At 48.7% G+C, this 19771-nt stretch overlaps 1 protein-coding gene across 26 annotated transcripts in view; it reads left to right on the forward strand.

The window, feature by feature from the left end:
* The window catches only part of ABLIM1 (actin binding LIM protein 1), a 265125-nt gene that overhangs the window by 160544 nt on the left and 84810 nt on the right, over positions 1–19771 (forward strand). For all 26 annotated transcript variants that reach the window (XM_037063857.1, XM_037063852.1, XM_037063836.1 and 23 more), the window contains exons 5-6: positions 9374–9500; positions 10863–10956. In XM_037063857.1, coding sequence (XP_036919752.1) covers positions 9374–9500; positions 10863–10956 — 221 coding nt within the window. The remainder of the gene's footprint in view (positions 1–9373; positions 9501–10862; positions 10957–19771) is intronic.

Here is a 19771-nt window from a genome sequence, read left to right on the forward strand (position 1 = left end):
AGTCATGACCAAAGTAACTGAAATTCTGTAAAGAGGCAGGATGTCTGCTTAACTTAAATTCTATGAGTACGTGTATAGTCTTGAAAAGGAGGAAAGGTGGGCTCTTTGCCACACACAAAATGATAGAGGACTCCCCTGCACCACCCTGGGGAAGGTTGGTCACCCGTTGCTGTTGTAGCCCATGCAGACCTGTTGTTGTGCAGTGTTTGTGTTCCAAAGACAACAAGAACCTGCCTTAAAATAGCAGGTCAGAGGCCGTCCTGGCTGTGCAGTGCCTGCATCGTGACCGTCAGGACAGCAAAGGGAGCAACTGACTTCAGCAGGGCCCCGGGGTGATTCTGGCAAGTCTAGTTCAAGGTTACATAGTCAGCAGCCTATAAAACTCTCAGAATAATTCTGGGCCGCTGTTCGTGAATTTGAGAGATGAATTGTTGGTAGCATGGAGACCCTTTGGCCACAGAGTGGCAACTACAGCATCTACCAGAATGTTCTGACCCCTCCTCCTGCCCCCGCCCCCAGTATTTGTCTTGTGATGTCATACTGCTTTTTTGGCAGTAGCAGCATCAGATTTCAGAAGTTAAAACCAGTCCCTTTAAAAACTAACGCTTGGAAAGTGCTTAGCCTAACATATTAGCAGTTTCACATCCTTTTTGTCCTCTACCTATTCTTTCTTTCTGGTTATATTTTCCTATCTCTTCTTATGGTGACCCCATACCTGGGTATTGGCCAGGGCAAGCCAAAAAAGAGATCTGTGGACTTATTTCAGTGACTTGGTTTAAAGTTCCTTTTTTAAAAATGGACCGTGGCCAGGCAGTATTTGCGAACTCACACGTGTCTGGTTTGGAACTGACAACACTGAAGAGCCCACGTGGAGGTGAGAGAAAGTCAACATTCAACCAGATCCGCTGGTTAGATTGACGTTCTTATTACTACTGGATGACGTGGTCTCTTGGCCAAGGAAAGGTTTTTAAATACCCAAATCCTTTATACCTTAAAGAGGTTAAAATTCGATGGCCAATTCTTATAATAAATAATGTATGGATTTTTTTTTAATCCATAGGTTGCAAACTGAAAGGCCCACAAAAAAGGCCAGGCTGGTCACATGGGTGCACGCAGTCAGTGCCACGTGACAACAGGCGGCAGCTAACCTGTGGGGCAATGCAAACGGTAGCAGACAAGAACATCTGTCCTGTAGAAAGTGGGCAACTCCTGTGTGCCCCCAAAGAGCAGTCCCCAGGAAGGGATCCGTGCGTCTGAGGCTAATCTGACAGGTGTTGAAGGCTTGCGTCTAAGGCAGCTTGTTAACCTAAGGGAATCTGACCCACGTTCAGGTCACGCTCCCCTGTGTCCCTGCCTTCTCTCTCTTTTGGACGGAGCATCTGTCCTCTAGCCTTCTAGCTTCACCGTTTTATCACACAAGATAATGCGCAATCCAGGTCCTCTCGAAACTGTTGAATGACAAGATACGATATCATTACATTCAGGGCCTCAAGTTAGCCAAACCATGGAACAGAAATTTGTTTTTTGCCTTCCTTAGACCTCCCCAGATTGAGTCCTAGCCAGGCATCAAGTGCCTTGAGTTAATAGTCTATTAAAAGGGCACCACTTGAATATTTTATAGGGTCTCCAAAGCCTTACTCTACTTTCTATTAATAACAACCTGAATCTGAAATGAATTCATTTCTATTTATTTTTCATTCACGTGTATAGCTATGAACTTATGTGCTAATCTTTGCTGATGACAAATAGATTTTCTTATTGTTATTTATAAAAACGGATTTCAGGAAAAGCCTGAACTTTCTGGAACTTCTACGGGCAACAATTTTAGTACTGAAACCTGATTTTTTTAATTCTGCGTTTTTTAAATTTTCCAGTAAAGGAAGAAAATGCTCAGCTAATTCAAAAATCCCTATGGACATTTCCTTTTAACATCTTAGTATCTCAGAAAGCATCAGTTATGAAAAGAAAGTCCCTCTCTGGTGCCTTTTATGATTTACATCATTTTCACAATAATTCTCTAACTTTATCATTTTACCCTCCACTGAGCCTCGTGCTCGAGTTCCATCATGGCTATTTTTGCCCTTTGCAGAAGGGCAAAGAGAAGAGCAGAAGAGCCAATAACCAGGGCAGCGAGCCCAAGAGTAGAGGTTTTAAACCCACGGAAGCCCAGCAGCTGTAGCGGCCTGGGTTCAAGTGCACCTGAGAACAGTAGCTTCCCATTCTGCAGTTACCTGGACACTGTTGATCAGCGTGGCCTGCACACAGCCTGGTCCACCCTGGGCCTTGGTTCCCAAGTATAGGAGGAGGCATTTCCATCAAATGGCCTTCAGGATCTCCCTGGCCCTCAAGTGGTCTGTGACCTGTAGAACGCGAGTAATCACTGCCCTTCCAGCTTCGTGGGAGCCCGAAGAGTGGACTGAGACAAGGGGAGTGCAAGACTTTCGAAAGTTAGAATAATAATGACGTTTGTATGAGGATGATCGTGATTGTGGAACCAGGGAAAGCAAAACGCTCTCCCTGGAGGCTGGCAGTGGGCTGTGGTGGTGTGCGAGGGGAGAGGAAATGTGTGTTGTATGAGATCGTTACAAGCGCGAGAGGAGCAGACAGACGTTGAGTGTTTACCGCGTGCCTGATACATGGCTTAGTGATTTCACACGTTCTCACCAGTCCACACAATAGCCCCAGAAAATGGGGGTTGTTAAACTGCCCATTTTACAGATGGGGAAACTGAATTCCAGGTGCTGCCCAGCTTGCCCACGGTCCCTTGGTTCAGTGTCAGAGCTGGAACTGGACGCCAGGTTTCCTTGCCTCCAGAGCCTTTCATCGCAGTTGGTGTGTGGAGTTGGAGTACAATCAATGTATAAAATGAGCCAAAACGAGGAAGAATCTTATTCTCCCCTATTGCCGCTTTTATTATCCTCTTTCAGAGCTCCCTTTCCTACCCTTAATATTATCTAGGTGGATCCCATAGCTTTCCGGTGACTTGCAGCTCTTAAAAGTCCGGTCTAGCTGAACACATTATTCTCACGTCTGTTTCAGAACTGGACCCTGTTCCCAGCTCAGGCCCAGCCCAAACTGGAGACCTGCAGTGAGGAGGGGGCCCAGCCTTTTCTTGGATCCTTTCTTTACTCCCTTCCTATCCAGCTTGTGACTCCTTGGGGGTCTGGGCCAGGAGGAGGGAATTCAAGATAGAAGGGAAAAGGTATAACTTTGTCATCAATGGGCTTCTCTTTTAGCTAAAACAGGCTGGGTTTTTTTGTTGTTGTTTTTTTTANATGAGCCAAAACGAGGAAGAATCTTATTCTCTCCTATTGCTGCTTTTATTATCCTCTTTCGAAGCTCCCTTTCCTACCCTTAATATTATCTAGGTGGATCCCATAGCTTTCCGGTGACTTGCAGCTCTTAAAAGTCCGGTCTAGCTGAACACATTACTCTCACGTCTGTTTCAGAACTGGACCCTGTTCCCAGCTCAGGCCCAGCCCAAACTGGAGACCTGCAGTGAGGAGGGGGCCCAGCCTTTTCTTGGATCCTTTCTTTACTCCCTTCCTATCCAGCTTGTGACTCCTTGGGGGTCTGGGCCAGGAGGGGGGAATTCAAGATAGAAGGGAAAAGGTGTAACTTTGTCATCAATGGGCTTCTCTTTTAGCTAAAACAGGCTGGGTTTTTTTGTTGTTGTTTTTTTTATGGGGCACATTTTGAATTCCTTGACAAAAGCAAGCAGTTTCTGGTGGCCCTGCTGTTGCAAACCTGTTCTCCCCTTCCCAGCGTCAGGCCCTGTTCCCTCCTGGTCTCCTCATAGTCAGGCACCTTTCTCAGGTGTTCATGCAGGATGCTCAGGCATGGGTACCAGTCACAGGACCCAGCCGCATCCCCGGTGAGCCAGACAGTGGAAGCGCACACCATTCCCACTTCTGTCTTCTCCTTAGCCTGCCATCCAGGGGGCCTCCAGCAGCTTTCTGCCTTGCAGATCTTCCACATTCCGCGGGCTCCAGACTTCTGGTTCATGAAAGCTTCCCAGCTCCAGGACACTCCAGTCAGTATGTCCAGGAATCTAATGTCAAGCTTCTCTGGGATCCCAGAGCAGCCCTAGAGCCTGAGGGTCCCCATTTACTAAACATCTAAGTAGGGAGCAGGAGGCCTAGTTCTCTCCTCTTCTCGGGGTCCTCTGATCCCTTCCCACAGAGGAAAGGGATCACCACCACGCTCCTGCTGTGTGGACAGCTCTCTGCCGACTCCCCTCTGTACCGTTTCCATTTCTGATCTCCGAGGTAGGTGGGCAATAGTGGCTGAGAGGGACCAAGTGGATTCTGCTCTCTTTCGGTAAATCTGGCAAGGATATTCCCAGCACCCTTCTTTGGGAGATTGAATATGCAGCACCATCTCGGGCTCTCAGACCATAGCCAAAAATTCCACGATGCTACGAAGAGTCTCATTTCATATTCTGGTAGCTTGGATCCCATCTGGGTAGCTGCTCTGACGGATGATTTCCACCTTCATTTGTGGCTCTAGTTATGAGTGAAGCACGCAGGCCTGAAAGGTAGGGATGAATGGGAATTTAGTAACCGCATGGGCCCTTTTCCAGAGTTCCAGATCCCAGCCTTCTTCTCCAGAGAGGCAGGCAACTTCACAGAAGAGGACATCTTTTCGGCCCTTACTCTTCCCAGATGGAAACTCTAGGAAGGCAGAAATCGTTCTCAAGGAAAGCATAGGTATTCAGGCTGATGGACCCCAAGTGCCGCCCAGCTGATGACATCTTTCCTAACTTGGAAACCCTGGTTTCCTGCCCTGCCCTGCCCTTCCCAACTTAAATGATTTGGAAGCCCACATATCCATGGCTCTATGCAATATATATATATTAAAGGAGACAGGCAGGGTCCCTATTACCAGGGGTATTTATTGCCTTCGAACAGAATGATAGACATGCGGAGCCTGTACGTGGATGTTGGTTTGACTCGACTCCTCCTGTCGAGAACGAAAGGCTGGGGGTGGAATGTTGAAGGCTGTTGTTGGCTTTTTCTTTTCTCACGTTTGGTGACTCTTTGTCCTTTGCTAGCAGGATGGATTTCCTTGACACTGCCCCATATTCACCTCTTTCTGACTTTGGTGATAATTCCAGTGCCAATCACCAGCTTTCTATATTTATCAGCAGCTGCTTCAGTGATGTGGAAACAATTTTCTCAACAGCTGAAAATATGGAGATGGAGTGTGGGGTGTGCTGTTCTTAACAAAGGAGCTCAGCTGGAATGAGCACGGGAGGGCGGACAGTCAGCCAAATCTTTCTGTCTCCACACCTCTTTTCCTCTTTCCCCCTTTCCCCAGAACGTCAGGCTTAAGTGGACAATATGGTTCTGTCCGGAGAGGAGTGAATGGGTAGCCCCTGTGGAACACACCAGAATACTCTGCCTCAGCTGAGGTGGGCCGGTAGCCTCCATTCTGGGAGGTGGTCTTTGCTGATTTGCATTTTAAGATTTGGGGTGTGGAGGCTCATCACAGGCTCTCCTTCCAGCCCAGCCTCACCTGCTGGCTGGCTCTAGGCAGTCGCTATTCAGTGAATGCTTCTCTGTAAACCATTATCAAAATCAGTTGTGGAAGGCCTACCCTCCAGTGACATTGCAGGGTCCAGAGGATCGCAGAAGTCACCACCCATTCGAAGCTTCCCGACTGCCAGGCACTGTGACTAAAAGGCTGTGCAGAATAAATAGTAGCAATCCATAACGCCTCCACACAGTGCCCGGTCCATCAGAAGCCCTCCGTGCAGAACGACCAGAGAGGCTGTTGCTGCCCTCAGACTGTCTCAGCTGCTGTCAGCTCTGGGGCATCTGGGCATATGGGTGCTTGTCGAGGGAGCAAGGCTTTGAGTCAAGAAACCCGGTTTTTAGCCCCAGTTCTGCCCCTACCAAGGAAAGGGGAACCACATTGAATGCCCAGCATGCGCCAAGCGTTCTGAGTGCTAGCAAAGCGCTTTACAACTCAGGGTTTCTCCTCTTACAGCAATCTAGGAAGTAGGTCAGCGTTTCACAGATGAACAAGTGAGAGTTCAGAGAGAGTGATTTACCCAAGTTAACGTCCAAGTCTTCCCAGTCCCAGAGCCCGTATCCTCAGTGTCCACGTGCCTTCCATCTCCCCAGACCTCCCCTCTGTGCAGGGCAGGCCTCGGATAGCTCGGCCAGCCACTTGGAGCCCAGCTGTCTGCAGGTGTAGAGTTGAAAAGCCATCTCTAAAGTTTAGTTTCTACTTTAAAATGTTTTATCAGCTAGCCACCTTCCTTGTTATTTTAAGTCTTTACTGCCACCTACTGGTCATGCTGTAATCGGACTCATAAAGAAAAATTTGAGTTTCAAGTTGGATTAAAATCTATCAATTCATTTTATGTACACACTGGGTTCCTAACCTTTAAAATGTATATTTATAAAAACATGTATGGTCTTCCATTTTACCTTTAAATAAACTACTAGATGTGAGATCCCCTGTATAAGATTTTTGGTGAGATGCTGGGATACACATAAACCCCAGCTTTAAAAAAATATATATGTAAATACTTTATAAGCATCTGATACACACTCAGCTTATTGTGGGCTATACATAAAGCAATTCAAATCTACAATATCTATAACTTATATAGCAGATATATTTTCCACTTTATAAATATTTATTTACTCATTTATTTACACTCATATGGCAAAAAAATTAAACAGCACAGAGGATGTGAAGTACAAAGTAAAGTCCTCTTTCACAGAGAGAGGTATCTTAAGAGTTCTTTTTTCTTATCCTCACCCGAGGACATTTTTTTCATTGCCTTTAGAGAGAGGAAGAGAGGAAGAGACATACTGGTGGGTTTCCTCCTACACACCCAAACCAAGGGTCATAGGCTCCCAGACTGGCTGGGGATCGAACCTGCAATCTTTCAGTTAGAGGACAATGCTCCAACCAATGAGCCACACCAGCTAGCGCAGAATTCTTATGTTTTTCTTTTAAAGAAATGTTCTGTTCATATGCAAGCATGTGCAAACACACATATACTTGGACGTCTTTCCATGTCCACAGACAAATTTACCTCATTCTTTTTAACAGCACATAGTTTTCCATTATACTCTAGTTTCACTAGTTCATCATTAAGGTCCATAGAAGCTATCTTCAGTTATGTTACAAAAACGCTTTGGGGGATGCATGTATATTCTTTAGGGAACACACATACATGCGCACACTTTTACAAATTCATTTGTAGAATAAAAGTCTTAGACATGAAATTTCTGGGTCTAAACTTGTGTTAATACCCACTGACCAGAAATCATCAGAAACCATCTGTAGTGTTTCCGTAGAAACACTACCAAAAAAAAAATGCGGTCTCCTTAAGTAAGGGAGGCGACCAGCCCCTCTGCGTGGGGTCTGGAGGAGCTGCGGTGGGGTCAGGGCTTGTGCTGGGCGATGTGAGGGAGGGTTCCAGGTGGTGGGAGCAGCTCTGGTCTGGGGGTTGTCAAGAAGAGGAGCAGGTCGGTTTTTCTAGGAGGAGAAAATTAAAGGGAGTTAGAAGTATCAGTAGTAAATGAGTCGCCATCAGAAGACCACATTTTGTGTTCCCAGTGGCCTGGTGTGGACGTTGCTTTATTCCTCGAGTGCTTTCTGTGATCAGCTGGGGTCAACAGTGCTTTCTTTCACTTTCTTGGGTACACCAGTTTTAAATGTTTGTAGATGTTTAAGTTGCTTTTTAAAAGGCTGCGGTGCCCTCACTCTTGTGGCTCAGTGGGTTGGGCATTATTCCGCAAACCGAAAGGTCGATGGTTCAATTCCCAATCAGGGCACATGGCTGGGTTACAATTGCAGGCCAGGTCCCTACTGATCAATGTTTCTCTCGCACATCGATGTTTCTCTCCCTCTCTTTCTTCTCTCCCCCTCTCTCTCAAAATAAAAAATGAAATATTAAGGAAAACAAAGGCTGCACCACTTAAGATTCTTCTGGACCCCTTTAAAGACTCAATTTCCCTAAACATGGTTTTATAATCAGAATAACCATGGAAATTACAATAAGAGCAAATGTTTATAGAGTCACTTTGTACAGGGCAGCCAGTATGCTGAATCCATTAGTTCAGGGGTCCCCACCCCCCGGGCCGTGGGCCAGTCCCAGTCCGAGACCTGTTAGGAACCGGACCACACGGGGGAAGGTGAGTGGCAGGTGAGCAAACAAAGCTTCGCCTGTATTTACAGCTGCTCCCCATCGCTCACATTGTCACCTGAACTCTACCTCCTGTCAGATCAGCAGGCGCATTAGATTCTCATAGGAACCTGAGCCCTTCTGTGAACTGCGCATGTGAGGAATCCAGGTTGCACACTCCTTATGAGAGTCTAACACCTGATGATCTGAGGTGGAGCTGAGGTGGTGAAGCCGGCGCTGGGGAAGCGGCTGCAAACACAGATTATCATTCTCAGAGAGGTTGGACTGCAGAGAGACCACGATAAATCAATGGCTTGCAGACTCATTTCAAAGCCCTGTCCGTGAGTGGCAAGTGACAATTAAGCTGCATCTGGTGGCAGGCTATAAAGTCATACTCCTCCCCGACCCCCAGTTGAAAATTTGTCTTCCGTGAAACCAGTCCCTGGTGCCAAAAAGGTTGGGGACCACGGTATTGATCCACTGAATCCTCAGCGGAGCTTGAGCGTAGCACTAATAACATCCCGGCTTCCAGATGAGGAAACCCAGGCCTAGAAAGCGGGAGAACCAGCCTGGACCCCGTGACTAGCCAACAGGGAGCTGAGCTGGACTCAGAGCTGGCTGCTTCTGGGGCACTGTCTTTACCGTCAAGAGGCACTGTCTCCTTTATCTGACTCATGGGAGTCCGCCAAGGAGAATTTAAAGCTACGGAGCGAAGAGCCATTGAATTGATGATGACACATCTCAGAAGGTCTGGTTTAGGGCAGTAAGAAGCAAAGTCCTGTTTCCAGGGATGGGAGTTGTGAGCCGAGGTCCGGGGATCCTGTGTATCGTGTCAAGCGAGGCATCCAGCTTGAGGGGCCTCACTGCTCTCCTGTCCTTGCTGAATAAAGGCCCGTGAGAGCTCTCTGAAGGGCCAAGACACTGTAATTAAATACTCTCCTGGCCAGCTGGAGCGCCCAGGGTGTTGAAATGACGTGCAAGGAAATAAACAGACGAAGGACCTCCATCCCCCAGGATCTGCCCCGGCCCCAAAAGTGGCTGCTGTGTGGGGACGGGGCCTGTGGGGCCCTTCCTCTCTGTGCAGAGAGGAAGCCGAGTGGAATGGCACTTAAGTGAACACTGACCGAGTGTGGGATCAGGGCACACAGGGGTTCCGGGCTGGCCTGCAGGCTTGCCTTCAGCCAGACAAACAGGGAGTAACTGCTGGCCGCTGCTTTCTTCCAGACTGTGCTGGCTGCGGAAGAGACATCAAAAACGGGCAGGCACTGCTGGCGCTGGAGAAGCAGTGGCACTTGGGGTGCTTTAAATGCAAATCCTGCGGCAAGGTGCTCACCGGGGAGTACATCAGCAAGTAAGTGAGGCTGGGGCCGGGGGACCCCTCCCCAACCCCTCAGACATAATGAGAGACGTTCATACCCCACATTCCACAGGAGCTTTTGGCTCTGAAACTCCTGCAAAGATTTATTCTCCTGCCTTTGACATAGTTTGCCCACTATAACTGTAATGAGATGCTAATCATTGCTTAATTTAACAATTAGCAAAGCTGATGTAATATGCTGTAACCGGGGGAGCATTCAGTAATTTCACCTTCACTAAATTTTCCCCCTATCGGGCACTAGCAAACCTTTGTCCTCCTTCCAGGTCTTGAATATATTTTTAGACCGCCCCCCAACTAAAAAAGAAAAAAAAGCAAAAGCAAAAACACAGGAAAAACCACACAGGCCCCAGGCACTGAGCCCATTAGGGCCAATAAACAAAACAGCTCATCAGGGACTGGGTTTGTGTGAGTCAGATGCTGGTGTGGATATAATAGCTGGAGTAGATGAAGTATGTGGGGGTTTTTGCTTGTTTTTTTGTTTCTTTTTTTTTTTTATGAGGCCTGGAAAACCTAGTTGCATGGTTACTTTTTGAGTTAAGGAAGAAAGCATAGGGGGGCAGTGGCAATGAGGGGAAAATTTCCCCTATATACCCTTTTTGTGCTTTAAAAAAATGCCTTCCATCCAACTATATATCAGCTAGTCAAACAAATTAAATGAATTTTACTTGAGAATATAGCTAGTCTGGGCCCCACTTTCAAAAATCTGCTTCTGTAGGTCAGGGGTGAAGCTGGCACACCTGGGAAACGCTCCGCAGTGATGCGGCCGCACGCCATGTGCGAACAGCCAAATGCTCAGCCCTTAAACGCACACCGAGGGCTAGAGTGGTGCTCTTGAACTTTCCCAGCAGTCGCACGCAGTGATGTTTTCACGGTGCGCTGAGACAAGTGAAGGAGGATGCGGGGAGGTACTGGATGAGAAGGCTGGCCCCTCAGCCTGCTGAAGGCTGAGCCCAAGGTGGGCCGGGCGGGGAAGGCGGTTTCAGGGCCTCCCCAGAGAAGGAGGAACGTGAGACCTGAAGCCCATGTGGCCGGTGGCAGAACAGAGCTATGCCCCGTTTTTGTTAATGAGGGGCTCCAACAACCGGGGTATTGGCCCGGGCTGCCCTTTGGTGATTTGGCTCTTACTTCTGTGGGGCCCGCAGAACCACAGCCCTGTCTCAGGGTCGTTTGGTTTTGTGGGTTTTGCTCGTGTCAGACCAGATCTCCAGGCACGTGGAGGCTGGTGGGAGGGAAACCCGACCACGCGCATCTGTGAAAAGGGCTCAGAGAAACTGGTTTTGGTGGCGTCCCCGCCGCGGCCTGCTCTCAGGCGCTGAACACGCTGTCGTCTTGCAGGGACGGAGCCCCGTACTGCGAGAAGGACTACCAGGGCCTCTTCGGGGTGACGTGTGAAGCCTGTCACCAGTTTATCACAGGCAAAGTCCTGGAGGTAAGTGACAGACAGGCCCCCCCATCAGAGCCGCTCTCATTTTCCTCAGAGGCCCTCAGAAACACTTGAGTCTCTTTTCTCAGTTTTTTCTCGCCTGTGAGGCAAAGAAAGTACTTGCAGGTGACCGATCTCTTAGAGAATTAATGCGTTACGCTGCCTTCACAGGCAGTTTCTGCTAACGGTTCGTGTGGAAATCAGAATGATGGACAATTTGAAGCGAAAAGAAAGAATAATAATGGGGCTCTTAGGAATTATGTGGAAGGGAAGGGTTATATTAGACTATTTTTAGAAGTCACAGAAGAAGAAATGAAGAGCATGTTAGAGCCACAGGTCTTCATTTGCACAGAAGTACACGTGTGTGTATGTGAGCACTCACATGTGCATGTGTGGGAGAGCACAGGCGTGTGTATACACAAGAGTGTGTGATGTGTGTGCTCTTGCACGTCCCTGTGCTCATGTGAGCGTGTACATTCTCAGGGAGCAGAGGCTCAGAACGGAAGCTAACAAAAGAAAGGGTGGGTGCCAGGTGAAGGTGGGGACTTCCCCGCCCTGAGAAATCCACATCCTGTGTGGCCCGGAACACCCTGTGGCCCAGGCTGAGCTGAAGCCAGTCAAGTTCAGGTGTGACTGGCTCACACCAGTGAGCTCAGTTCCTGCTTTGTTGGTGCAGCCCCACCAGCCTCTGCCTCTGGGCTGAGCCAAGCGCCTCTTGAGTGCGAGGCTATTTGTGGAATTATTGGACCAGGGTTCGGGGGCAGTAAGAAAGTCACTGCCTCGATTCTCACAGGCCCCTGCAGTACTGACCAATGCTGATGGCACAGGCAAAGGTGGCCCCGGAGCCAGCCCACCTCTCCGGGTGGAGAATGTGTACTGAGCAGGGATGAGTCAGGACACGCAGCAGCTGGGAAGGCGACTGACTGGTCCTACAGCTTGTCACATCTCTGGGGCAGACACCAGGGCTCTGAACCCGCATTTGCACTTTCCTGCAAGGCGAGTTTCAGAGACACAGGACAGAAATCCGAGAGGCCCCCTGGGTGTCTCTGGGCAGGTTCCGTGGGATTTCACAGCAAGGCCCACTGCAGCCTTCCCCATCCCGTGGCAAGCTCTGAGGGGCCTGCTGTCTGTAAAACACAGAGGGGTCAGCGCTGGCTCTGAGCTGGGAGCTAGTGCAGCGACTTGGATTTGGAAGACAGGGGCTGTCAATACAGTTGCCTCTTACCCAAGGGAAGGGTGTTTGAGAAAGGGGATCAGCCTCTGCAGAGGCTCTAAGGTGAAGACAAGCAAGCACAGCACATGCAAGAAAGAAAAAGTCAGGCAGGTGGGTATGCAGGTGTGAGAGATGCTGTTGAGGAGTGGGGCAGGGCAGCGCAAGGACCCCAAAGGTCACATTCAGGAGTTCGGGCTTTATCCTAAGCGGAGTGGGAAGCCCCTGAAGCGATGTAGCTGGAGCGTCGTGTGGTGGGCTCAGATTTTTGTGTGAAGAATGGATGGGCATACTCAAATACAAGTGCACCCAAGGTCAGAGCAGCTCCATTCACAGCCACCAGGTGGAAATAACCCGGATGTCTGTGGAGGATGAACAAAATGTAGCATCATATATATAAACAACCAAGTACTGATATGAAGGAATGCTGACACAGGCTACCTCAAGATGATTGTAAAAATGTGCTAAGTAGGAGAGGCTAGTCACAAAGGTCCTCATACTGTACAATCCCATGTAGAGGAAATGTAAATCCATAGAGATAGAAAGCTGATTAGTGGTCATCTAGAGAGGGGGAGGGGAAATGGGAAGGCATCGTTTATTGATACCCAATTGAGGCGATGAAAGTGTTTTGGAGCTAAATGGAGGTAGTGGATGCACAGATTGTGAACATCCTAAATGCCATAAATTGTTCACCTTAGAATGGATAATTTGATGTTGTGTGGATTTTACCACTAACTTTTTTTTAATGGATAGAAAAGGGATGAGCGTGGAGACAGGGAGGCCAATTAGGATGTGACTGCAGAGCTCTAGACACGATCAGTGTGGACCTGGCTGCTGTGACACCTGAGAAGAGGACCCCAAGCCTTCACATACCCCCCGGGGGCTCGGGGGCAGTGGGGAGTCTCTGTGATCTCCCAATAACGCTTCATCGGTAGCCCGGGTGCACATCAGGCCGGGTCTTTTGTCCCAGAGTGAAGCCCACGGCCAGGAAAGCTATTGGGGAAAACGTGTGACTCACCCAAAGGGCAGCTTGAAGTCCAGCAGCCCTATCATAAGACTCCAGGTTCAGTGCCGGGGCCTCCCTGCCTGTCCCCTGAGCGTGTCCCTTATCTGCCACGGAGCCTCCAAATGGTCCTCTCAAGCAGGAGACTAAGGGGCCCCCAGACCCTGCCCGAGGTTGATCTGCCACCTGGACTGAAATGAACCTGCTGAGTTGGGGGCAGTTGGGAAATTTCATTTTAACACAATATCAAGAAGCCATCAGAACCGTTTCCCAGATGTTTGGCTGCGGGAAGGAAGGCAGGAAGGTACTGGACACAGCCCCCAGATGGGGACAGCCGTGTCTGCAGGAGGCACAGAGCAAAACAGCTGTCTCCTTAGTCCGCACATGGAACCGCGTTACCCAACGTGAGTTGGGGAGGTAGAGGGCTGGGGCAGCGGGTGTTGATCACCTTCAGATTTCGTTCAGCAGCTTCAGGAAGGAATATCTAAAATAAAACTAGAGCCAAGAATATGCTGTTTTGAAGAAACATCTGCTTACTTTGGGAGGCCCAAGGGTTTCTGTGTTTTCCACGGCCACCAAGGTCCCTCACTGGTTTGGCTTTAGGTCTCAAACTGGGGGCCATTTGGAGGAGTGAAGGCTTGGATGCTTTCCAGGTGCTGTCTTCAGAGTCGGGGCTTCTGGGACCAGTTTGCTGTAGGTGTCCCAGTAGACTGGAGCTCCACCCAGTGGGCGTGCCGCCCTCCTCAGATGGGTGTGTGGTCTAGAGGAACGCCCTGCACGGGTAGTGCAGGGACAGGCTGTGCCAGCCCCTGGGCCACTGTGGCTGGGTTACCAACACAGTCAGGACTGGGGACACAGAGGCCCTGCCTCGCTCTGCCTTTTATTCGCTGACCCTGCAGTTAGTGAGACGTTATAGTCGTGGACTTATTGTAAGCACTGTAATTCTTCCTTTTTGTTTGTATTTCCCCCAAATTTTATTATTGTGGTAAAATACACATAATATAAAATTTACCACTGACCATTTTCAGTGTACGGGGCAGTGTTTTAAAGGCATTCATGGTGTCGTGCACCCATCACCACCATCTGCCTCCATGGACTTCCACCTCTGGGGAAAATGAAACTTTGAAGTCACGAATTAACTGCCCATTCTCCCCTCAGCTGCTGGCAATGACCATTCTGCTTCTGTCTCCATGAAGTTGATTACTTTAAGTATTTTATATGAGTGGAAACATACAATACTGGTTTTTGTTTGGGGGATTTTTTTTTTTTGTGGCTGCGTTATTTCACTATGTTCTCAAAGTTTATCCATGTTGTAGTACTTGTCAAAATCTCCTTCCTTCCAAGGCTGAGTACTGTCCCATTGTATGGGTATACCGAATTTTGCTCATCCAGTCTGTGATCCTTAGGGTGTTTGTTTTCTTGATTGATTTTTGCATGGAGATTGAAACCATGTTACTTTCCTGTGTCTGCTCAGACCATGGAGGCTTAAAACAATAGACAGTTATGCTTCCACAGTTCTGGAGGCCAGGAGTACAAAGCTAAGGTGTTGGCAGGCCATGCTCCCTCCAAAGGCTCGGAAGGAGCAGCCTTCCTTCCCTCTTCTAGCTTCTGGTGGCCTTGGCTGTGTAACCCCATTCTCTGGGACACACCCAGACCTTCCAGGATGAGCATCTCAAGATCCTTAGCTTAATTACATCTGCAAGGACCCTGTTTCTAAACATTGACAGGTTTTAAAGATGGGATGTGGATATATCTTTTGGGGGGCCACCATTCAACCCACACCAGTAAACCTGGTAACTCACACAGGTATGACCCCAGTGAGGGCTGCAACTCTGGTATGGCTTTACTCGAACCCTTCCTGAGCATTGCAGGTGCCCCGAGGCCCCGACATGCTGCTGGGCCCTGAGGGAGCTCGGAGAGGAGAAAGTCCCCTGGGCAGGGATCAAGAAGCTCCAGGCTCAGCTGTGTCTCCAACTCCTGAGTAATTTGGGGCAGGCTGTTGAGCCTCTTTGAGACACTCTTCAGTTCACAGGCAAAGGGAGTGACATGTGACCTCTGAGACCCTGCCCTATCTAAAATTCCATTTCCCCCATAATTCCCTAAGAGTCATAACCTCCACCCATCACATCAGCTTGAAAGGGTGGGCAGGAGAGCCTTCCTGTGTTTGAATGGAGAAGGCTCTGGGCTAGAGGGGATCAGAGATGTGCTCTTGGCTCTGGAACTCACAGCTGTGTTACCTTGGGCAACTCTCAACTTCTCTGAGCCCCAGGTCTTCCTTAAATCCAAGCCTTAAAAATATATGTGTAAATCTGAGCCATGGACCACTTGATTCCTCGAGCCTCTGAGGATGTGAGTTCTGTGATCCTCACATGTGGGTCATCTAAGGGGTCAGAGCCGGCAGTTCTTTGTCCAGAGAGTGTCTGGAAACTGGCGTGTGCCACTCAGCACAGAGCGTGCACTCAGCTCAAGGGTGTATGTATCATTGGCTTGCTTTCAGTTTTGTTTTTGACAACAAGATTCTCTTTTTAGAGAGATCTTGCTATAAATGGCACATTTTTCAAAGTTTATGCTCATTAACTTATAAATTCAGGAGTGTTCTGAAGTTGTTTACAGCCTGCCTCCTAATTAAGAAGTCCAGCAGCAAATTAGTGCGTAATACCGGAGCCTGCCCACAGCCTTCTAGCCCCTTCTCCATCCCTAGCCCCTCCTCCAAAGCAGCCTTCCTCCTCACCCCCTCCCCGCCTTCTGTTTCCGCAGCCTAATGGCAGGGGAAGCTCCCGAGGCTACAGACTTAGGTCGCAGGTGTCAGTGACACTGGAGGCCATTATATGAATTTCCTTCCATCTTTCGTGGGTGGTCCTCAGAGATCTCCAACTCCAGGACACTTCTTTCCCTGGGTACAGGTTGTCACCTGCCAACCTCATGAAGAAAGAAGACAGCAGGGAATCGTTTCCAAAATGAAGGCAGCACAGAAAAATAAAGCAGATGTCAGGCTGGATGCTTGTCCCGCACCCCTCCCCAGTCTTGGGCTGTTCCATCATCTGACCCAGGGTGGACTCCCGGTAGCCTCTCTGCTCTCTTGCACAATTTGCTCTCTCCAGGGGCTCTGTGTTTACGCAGCTCTCCACTGATTCCTTCTGGACAAATGTTCCCATCCGCAGGCTCGAGGGGGGGGGTGGGGGTGGGTGGGCTCTGCTCCCTCGGCAGGCGGTGCCTTCTGAGCCAGNGGGGGGGGGGGGGGGGCTCTGCTCCCTCGGCAGGCGGTGCCTTCTGAGCCAGCACCTGCCGCACCCAATGCTGGAGCCCTCTGCTGTGAGTTCTTCTCTCAGAGAGAAGGGCCCGCTGTTCCATCTGCATTCTTGGCCCGAGGAGAAAGGAGGGCTCTGCCTCGCTTGCTTGGGCCTCACAGGCTTCTTCTTTCCTTTCTTCCTGAAGTCACCACACCCAGGAAATCAATCTCCTGACTTTCCAAAAAGGCTGGTGGCCCATGTCTTTCTCTGCCACGTGTGCGCTCTGGGGAGGAATGTGTGATGATGTCCGTAACAGCTTGTATACCGCACAGCATAGGAGAGAGCCCCCCCAACATAGTCCAAGGCAACTCCTCCAGCCCGCTTAATGCCTTTCCATTCCTACCCACAGGGGTGGCACTGTCCAGTCTTTATCTGTTATCTTGGAGACAGGGATGAAAGGACAGGATTTAGACTCACTTGAGACACCCCTGCTGGTCTCCCGCAGGGTAGGAAATAGAATCACAACATGACGCAGCCAGATCCTTGTCCTTGACTCTCTGAAGGTGGCTTTGTTTTACTTTTGGACTAAAACTGCTCTTTTATAAAGCCCAGGGACAAAAGCTTATGCTATCCCCATGAAACTGACTCATGTGATAAATCGGAGGCCCTTGTCTCCTTCCTTCCTCTTCCTGCAGGTATTTTAAGCATGTGATGTTGTAATATCCATAGGCAGAAAGCCAGTCTTGCTGTATCCGATGAGAAAAACCTAGGTTATCCCACGGCACCTGCATGGCACATGATCTCTCTGTCGCCGTCGAAGAACTGGTTTGCCAGAGACAGGCTGATGACGACTCCCCCCGTCTTGTTTTGTGCGTGTCACGTATGTGCAAAGCAGGGAGGATGAGCCGTGCTCGTGACGAAAACTGATCGCATCCCTCTCGGTCTCACTGTACTCGGAGGAGTTTGTGCCTCTTCCGCTCAGCTGTGGGTGTTTTTGATGCTCCAAGAAGGGAAAAGAGCCAAGCGACTTTAGGATGGGTCGAGGTGGTCTGTGTCCCAGTGGGCGGTGAGCCACCACAATGCCCCGCTTGTCTGTATTTTTAATGTTTGCAAATATTCTCAGAAATATTTAATTCTCTGCCATAACAGGCAGTTATGACCTACCCCATTTACAGACGAGGCTGCTTAGTGCCAGAGACCCGGGGGTTAATTAGTCATAGACACACAATGAGAAGCGAGGCCTCTAAGTTCTCGGGACATAGGAACACACACACACCCCCACCCACCCACCCCCCTCCCAATCTGCTCGGCAGAAATCATCACAGAAAACGAGTAACTACTGTGTCTCCCCAAATAACTTGCTGAAGGACCCAGACTCACTATTCCTGGTGATGTGGAGAAAGCCTTCCTCATTAGTGGGCCCATTAGTTCTATTTTTAGGACAATAAACATTTGCTGCTTGTTTGATTTACTTTTTACCAGGGATCCGGCAGGTACAATCTGTTGTATTTCCAAGAAGTTGCCCCTCCAACTTTTTTTTTTTACGTTTTTTAATTGTATTATTGATTTTAGAGAGAGAAAGGAAAGGAGAGAGGAAAAAACACACATCAATTTGTTGTTCCACTTAGTTAAGCATTCATTGGTTGATTCTTCTATGTGCTATGACCAGAGGTCAAACCCACAGCCTTGGGATATCAGGATGACACTCCAACCTACTGAGTACCTGGCCAGGGCCCTTCCCAGTGTGGGCATTTAAATTTAATTGTATTTCATGGCCACAGGTTGCCATTGCACAGAACTGTGCCCTTGATCATACACTGTGACTTGATTAAAATAAAATCTTCCCAGTGTGGGAGAGCAAGCTCAAGTTCAAATTGCACGTACAGTTTGTGATATGTTGGCGGCAACATCTTAACTGTGAAGAAAAACCTAGTGGTACTATTCCTTCCATCCCCTCCATCAGTAACAGATTGGGAATTGGTCCAGTAGGGCATAAGCCTATTGACATTGAAAATCTATCTGATTCACCCAGTGTTATCCACTTTCTCCTACATTAATGAGAAGGGGAAATGAGTTGCCAAGGTAACAGAAGACTCTGTACACAAGCAGTGAAGATTCAATATTTATGAAAAAAATCACCCCATTTCCTGCCAACCCAAATGGAAGAGCTTCCTTCTCCAGAAAATACATTTTAATAATAATTGTATTTTGAGTGAAAAAGATGCTTTGGGTTTTGGTTTTCTTGAACTTCAGAGAGTTCTGCTTATTGCTGGTGAAATGTGAGCATAGGGGGTTGGGGGTGACAACTGAACCTAGGATGGAATGCGACTCTTCCAGAAAAATCAGCAAGGATGGCTGAGCACATGCTGGTGGCTGAACCCTGGGTGCCGCTGAAGGAACTGTAAGATTTAGGGCTTGCTCTCAAGTGGAGAATGCAGGTAATATGGTATACAAGTCTAAACTACACCCCCTGCAGTGTTCAGGGGAACCTGCACCCCAGGGCTCATGAGCACCCAAAGCTATTGTGTCATCTTCTGTCTGAGGGTGATTCTCTTCTGTCTGAGGGTGGTATTGAACTTTAGAAATAAGTAGGACCCAAGAGCAGAGAGACTGCCTGCCTAGACAAGTTATCCCCCCTGAGTGCAGCAGAGGGATGAATCTCTCAGTCTGGCCACTGTTCTGGGCACAGAAGTGGTGACCCCTCAGGGTTGTCCTCTCTGCTCCGCAGGACCCACCCCCTGGGCCTTAGAAGGGCTCACGTGTCTGCTTGCTTATGGACGCAGAGCACCAACCCCTTTCCTTCCTGCCATGCACCACCCGCTCCCACCTCTGTCCACATCTTCCTTTCCCACTGCAACCCGAGAAGAAATGATTATATCCCTTCTTCCCCGTGATCGATTCCAAGGTGCCTCGCCTGCTCTACAGAGGTGACCTTCAACGAATTCCAAGATAATATTCATGGCTTCTTGCCAAAGGCAATATGTTGTTTGAATGCCAAACAAAGGGTACACACAGTAAAGGCCCCGGGTTCAAGAGATTCTTGCCAGTTATGAGGAAAGAAGTTGGCTTTGGACCATGAGGAATGGGTAGTTATGTGCAGGTGAAGGTGGGGAATTTACCTCCATTTGCTGCTATTATTGACGTCTTAGCTCACTTTGTTCCTACCTTGTTTGTTTCCTTGATCTTAAACACGTGGCTGGTTTTACTGTTTGGTTTCATTGCATCCTTGTACTGTGCTGCTTTCCATTTCAAATCGATTTTGTAAGTAGTTAGGGTGTAAATTTTAAAAATTAAAAAATGTGTACATTTTTCCATTACGGACTAGCATGATTTCAGTTTAATTTTCAGGTAAATGGGCTTTTGTGGCCTCACCTGGGG

Source organism: Sturnira hondurensis, unplaced genomic scaffold (assembly GCF_014824575.4).
Source record: "Sturnira hondurensis isolate 20B ecotype Veracruz unplaced genomic scaffold, ASM1482457v3 Scaffold0014854, whole genome shotgun sequence".
Classification (NCBI taxonomy): domain Eukaryota; kingdom Metazoa; phylum Chordata; class Mammalia; order Chiroptera; family Phyllostomidae; genus Sturnira; species Sturnira hondurensis.